This window comes from Malurus melanocephalus, unplaced genomic scaffold, assembly GCF_030028575.1.
Source record: "Malurus melanocephalus ecotype Western Australia unplaced genomic scaffold, MMel_1.1 scaffold_341, whole genome shotgun sequence".
Lineage (NCBI taxonomy): Eukaryota > Metazoa > Chordata > Aves > Passeriformes > Maluridae > Malurus > Malurus melanocephalus.
In genome coordinates, this window is record NW_026623573.1 from 387,040 (window position 1) to 393,283 (window position 6,244).

Genomic DNA, 6,244 nt, shown 5'->3' on the forward strand with positions numbered 1-6,244 from the left:
CTGACTCATCTCTTCTGTGCTGGTGCCTGAGGCAGAGGAGGTGGAAGTCAGTGAGGAACTGGAGCAGCACAGAGAGCCAGGGATCCTGATCCTGTGATCCTGGGGATGCTTCCCAGGGAAGGACGGGGTCTCCAAGCACTGAAACACTACAGAGGAACCAGAGCAATTAACCATGAACTCACTGCAATCTGCTGTTGTTATTACTGTTCACACAGATCAAAAGTGCTGTTTGTCCTGAGGTTTTCCCCCAAGGGCCTCCTCATCCGTTCCTGATACCTCACAGTTATTTCCAGTTTTCTTTACATGTTTTAAATCTTCTTTAAATTCTCCTCTTGGCTCTCTTGTTTCAGTTCCTTTCTTTTCACATTTTCTATCACTCTGTCAGCTTCTGTTCTGGGCCCTGCCTTGCTGCCTTTCATGATTTCTTCACTTTCTCTTTTGATTCCTGGCACTTCAAAAGCTGTCCTCAGCAGCCTCCCAGCCTGTTCTCTGTGAGGAGCTGAGTCTGGCAGCTTCTTCCTGAACTTCATGATTCCTGGATATTTCTTCTGAAGTTTGGCATTAACTGAAGGGTATTTCTTGGTTTAGATGTGACTGCTATCATATTTGTGGTGGCGAGCAGTAGCTACAACATGGTGATACGAGAGGACAATCAGACCAATCGGCTGCAGGAAGCACTAAACCTCTTCAAGAGTATCTGGAACAACAGGTCTGTGAAAAGCTYTTTATCACTGAAATTGCTGATCCTGTCTGACACTGCAGTCACCATGTGTGGGTRGGCCTGGCTGGGACAAAGTTCATTTTCCCCACAACAGCTCATGCAGTGCTGTGGTTTAGGATTTGACCAGAACAGTGCTGATAACACACTGMTGCTGCTGAACAGGATGTGCAGAGCATCAAGGCCCTCTCTGTTCCTCGTTCTGCCCCTGCAGAATCCCAGCACTGGGGTGTGGGGAGGGGACACAGGTGGGCACACCCCAAATGGCCAGAGCTGTGTTCCATGGCACACACAACCTCATGYTCTGCACTAAGAGGGAAAAGAGGGGGGTTTAGGAGGTTACCCAGCTTACCTGTGAGCTGTTGCTCTGCCCACAGGAGGCTGTGAGTGATGCCTTTGCATCACTTGTTTTGTCTTCTCCTCACTTCCACTTATCTATCACTTATTAAACAATCATTATTTCTATATTATTTTGTTTTGATGCCCAGATATTTTCCTTTCATTCTTCCATTCCTCCTCCATGCCCTGAGGAGGAGGGTGAGTGAGGAGCCATGTGGTGCCCACCAGGGTTCACAGCACTGGGGGCCCTGTACTCACATCCCCCAGCACAGAGATGAGATCTGGGCTGGTTCTGTGGTCACAGCCTCCACCTTCAGTGTCTCACACACTCAGCTCTGAAAAGAGCTCTGCAGAGCTGCTCATTGGAGCTGCCATATTGAGGCTGGAGTAGTTGAAGCAGTGATGGAGCAGCTCTGGGAATTGAATGTGCTGCCCTGGGATGGGTTTGGATTAGCAGCACAAAGTGGGAGCACCCAAACACCCCCAGGGTGTGCACATCTGGAATTGTAGTAATCACCTTTGTATCTTGATGAACATATTCTGTTCAGAACATTTATACTTGGGATTCAAGTATAGGAAAGGTATAGGTTCAAGTGAAAGGAACCTTTCCAAGTCATTCCAGTGCCATATGACCTCGTCTCCAGATATTTTGTGTGACTTAATATTTTAAGTTTCTGTAGGATCCAGGCTGTGCCTTCTCACAATGTTTGGTGTCCATTTTCCACAGGTGGCTACGGACCATTTCAGTAATCCTTTTCCTGAATAAACAAGATTTGCTAGCAGAGAAAGTTTTGGCAGGGAAATCTAAAATTGAAGACTACTTTCCAGAATTTGCTCGCTACACTACACCAGATGATGGTAAGGTTTCTAAGTTTAATTTGCACTTTATTATTTCGCTGTTGATACATTTGTAATGTTTTTGGAAGCTTCAGCTAAGACTTGAAAACTCTTAAATAGATGTAATCATCAATGTCTTTCAGCCAGTTGTAATGTTAAATTTAAGGTATTAATAATGAGATATTCCTGCCTCTTAAACATTTAATATATTACTAATTTCATCATAACAAAATCCTTTTACCTTGGTGTAGACCACAGTGTGACATTTTGTCACAAATGTGTGCTCTGGACTCCCCCTATTCCTGCCTGTGGTCGTTTCCCTTACCTGCCAAAATGCCTGGTACTGGTACTATGGCCATTTTGTTCTCCTGAAATCTTGCTGGTTTAAATAATGTTATGGTTTGTCTTATCTCACAGTTTTGCCAAATATATTTCTGTCGTATGTGAGCAAAAACAAGTTGAGATTTTTAAATGCTATTACCAGAAAACATCTGTTTTAATGAGATAATTATTTTATTATTAATCAGCAACACCAGAGCCTGGTGAGGATCCCAGAGTTACAAGGGCCAAGTATTTTATTAGAGACGAGTTTCTTGTAAGTATTTCCTTTCTTTGTTTACTTCTTATTTGATTCTTCTCAAACCCAAGCTCTTGCTCACCTTCTGCTATTGAAAAATGCAAAATAATGTCAYTTCTTGTGTTGTTTATATTTAACATCCACATTCATAAACCACTGTTACATTTATGAGCATTACTGCTGTTTCTTAGCTGCTGKTTGGATATTTGCTTGTTGACACGGTACATAATTAAACAGCAAAAGAATTGGTGAGAATTAAGAAGCCCCAAATAGAATGATGAGTGAAGTCCTGTTATTAATGGGGCCAGSTTTTTATTCCATGCATTATTTCTAAAGATAGAAGCTAATCAAAAGATGCCTCATGTGTCAGGTCTTAATGTTCCTTTCATATTACTTTTCCCATTACTGGCCAGCTGAAGCTATAATAGACAGATTTTTTTTTTCAATATTGTTACAGTTATTTGTAATGGTGAGCCTGGCAATCAAATGGTGGACTAATTCTAAAATGGAGCAAAAAAATGTTGAGGGAGGCTTTCTCTAAGTGTAAGGCAGGGATAAAAGCTTTGCACAGGGAGGCAAAATCCTTTTTGCAGGGCCAAATGGACTGAGAGTTGTGTTGCTAAATCCACCAAAGCTGCATATAAATAATGRCATTTTCCTGAGTTCTCATTCCACTCTGCAATTCTCCGGTTTGCAGTGACCATCTCACCGTGTAATTCTCATCATTTTACATTTCATGTTTCAGGTGAGAGGGTGAAACCTTGTGGGCATTTTGCCATTTAATCACACTTTTTGGAGACACGACCCACACATGCACATCTCAACCTTGACTCAGCCGAGCTTTGGGGACCGGGAGGGGATTCCCCCGTGGGTTTTATTTAATTTTATTTATGTCTCTCTCTTGCTTTGAACAGAGAATCAGCACAGCAAGTGGAGATGGAAGGCACTACTGCTACCCTCACTTCACGTGTGCCGTGGACACAGAGAACATCCGGAGGGTTTTCAATGACTGTCGGGACATTATTCAGCGCATGCACCTTCGCCAATACGAGTTGTTGTGATGGAGAGCACTTTTTTCTGTGTTTTGGACTCCTTATTCCTTATTAAAAAAAAGAAAAAAAACACCCTTGCCCACATAGGGTGGAAGAGAACTGTTTGAATCTCCCATTGATTTGCACCCCTCAACTTTTTCTCCTTGCTGGACAATAGCAGCACTTCTAAGCTTGCTTCTGTACCCCTCGGACAGTTTGAGATGGCCCCTAACACTTAAAAGGCTATTTCCATGAGGATTCCCTAACACTGTTATTAACAAAAAAGAGGAAAAAAAACAAAACAAAACAAACAAACAAAAAAAAGAAATAAAAACTAATTAATTAAAAGTCCTGAATGTGGAGCACCTGAAAGAATTGGGGATGAAAAAATTAAAAACATGAAACAAAAATTGAGGGAGAGAAAACCTTTAGGTAATTTAGCACTGCTGTGGGCATAATCCTATAACCCGTGATCTCCACTTTGTATTACTCACTGCATCCGAGTAACGAAGGTGCCAAGTCACAGACCAAGTTTGAAGACAGACCCTTGAGTTTGGTTCTCTGACTGTAAAATGTGGCTTTGGGCGGAAATACTGACAATTCTCCAACAGACCTAGACAGTGCAAAAACCAACTGCTACCTTTCAGAAGGGTATTTTTAAAACCAGTCTTGGTGGTCTAAAGACAACCATGGACATTTATGAATTGAACTGCGTATGGCCTGTGATTGCAGAAAGAGTTAACCACACACTGTTTTCAGTTTGTCCACTGATGATCCCGTCTGCTCTAAAAATCATTATCTGGACTGTAGTCCTCACAGTCTTTCCCTTCTTTTTCTTCTTCCCTTCCCTCATTTTTTATTTTACTGCTGGATTATTATTCTTGTACAGACTGTAAAATGTATTATTTTGTACAACTTTATTGAAAATAACTTGTAGAAGATCTTTGTGCCTTGATTATGGCTGTACCTGTACAATGAGCTAAGATGTAAGTATGTTTGATTGCGCTGTACAGCTTTGTCAACCCTATCTGCAGCATTAGCTCAAGGTAGGGAAAATTTATCTGTAGTTTAGTTTTTCTGGTTTATAAAAGAAGGAAAAATACTGTTTAGTAAAAAAAAAAAAGGAAAAAAAAAGAAAAAAAAAAGAAAAAAGTACAAATTGTGCAAACTTAACCACTTTAAAAGTGAGGTCTTCAACAAGTGACCAGATGTTGCAGCATCGTGCTTTTTAATTTTTAGCTTTAATTCATTTAAATCTCTATCCAAATGCAAAACATGGCTTGTTTCTACATAAAACCAAATTTTGCTACAAATTATAAATGTTAGTCTTTGGTCATTCATAGTCCTTTTTTTGCTAAAGACGAAAACCAGAACAATAACAGACACGTAGGGCATCATGCAGGTCTGGTGACCATCTCTAGACTGGGCCAAATACCCACCAACCTCGGCTTGCGCTGCGTGGGCAACGACTACCAGAATGACAAGGTGTGCACTGCCCTTGGATTTGGCCACTGAATTCCAGTTTCAAATGACATTTTTATTTCTCTTTTAATAAAGAGATACTTTAGAACCTTTTTTGTTTTATATTAACTATATAAGTAGCTTAAAAGTGAAGATGTGTGGATTTTTTCTTAAACTTGAATAATTTATGCAAATTATATGCTTAGAACAACATGTGGTACAGTAAAAAGAAAAAAGAGCAAAAATCACTGTAGCAATAAGAGAGCATGTAATTTTAGTAACTACTACACTGCTTTATATTTTATACCTAGGTGTTTTATGTCTCTGTGAGTGTGTTACTTTTTCATGTGTCTAAACCTACGTGTACAATTTGTACAGAGTCAGAAATTACAGCTGTAATAACACATCTAGAACAGTGTTAGCCTATATTACTCAAACACCCCTGTTCCCCTTTCATTTACACCCCTAAACTGATCTGGATCTTACTGCAGTGACTTTAAAAGGAAAAGAAACAAAAACAAACACCAAAATTCTTGCCTCTTTGCCTTTCACACTAGCTTCCCTCCACCCAAGAGACCGTGTTGGCTTTCTTTTTTTGGGAAGAGATCCAGTTTAAATTARAAGAGGGTGTGGTCAGTGATGTCTGTGCAGCTAGATTTGCTTCAGGTATCAGATGCCTTTTCAATACTAAGAACTGCAACTGTTCCGAATTGTGAGTTTTCATTTGCTTTTGTGGCTAAAGTCTTAAAATTAATCACATAGTCCATTTTGACTAGAGAGCAGGGATGTGAAGGAGTTTCTGTCCCATCTCCATTCAGAATTCCTTCCAGAAGACACTGAATAGTCTAAACRTTTTAGCTGCGGTTGTTCCTCGGGTTCTGAGAATGATCTTTCCTGTTCCCAGTTTTAGATACTTGCCACCTAAACTTTGTAGAACTGTAGGAGAGAACGTGACTGAAAATAGGCCCCTCCAATTCAGAATGTATCCAGTGCCTGTAGGTGAAGGGCTGGCGTTTCCACTAGGTAAAAATGGGACACACATAGTGGAAAGGAAATGCATTGTGAGCCTTAATTTTAGTTACAGGAGCCAAAATCTTTTATTTTAGTGCCAACCCTTATCTTTTTAAGCCTAGGAGGAGTTGGTGTAAACACCAAATTTATAAATGGAGAAAACTTGCAGTGGTGTGAGGAATGTAATCTCTTGTYTGAGAGAAACAAAGCACCTCCAATAGAAAAATTAATGAAATAAGCTTCTTCCTCTGATGATGAGGACACATAATA

General features: G+C 40.3%; 1 protein-coding gene across 1 annotated transcript in view; it reads left to right on the forward strand.

Moving 5' to 3' along the window:
- The window catches only part of GNAS (GNAS complex locus), a 121,810-nt gene extending 116,738 nt beyond the window's left edge, over positions 1-5,072 (forward strand). The window contains exons 9-12 of the mRNA XM_057378145.1: positions 589-709; positions 1,785-1,915; positions 2,422-2,489; positions 3,386-5,072. Coding sequence (XP_057234128.1) covers positions 589-709; positions 1,785-1,915; positions 2,422-2,489; positions 3,386-3,532 — 467 coding nt within the window. The 3' untranslated portion in view covers positions 3,533-5,072. The remainder of the gene's footprint in view (positions 1-588; positions 710-1,784; positions 1,916-2,421; positions 2,490-3,385) is intronic.
- Positions 5,073-6,244: the final 1,172 nt, after the last annotated feature.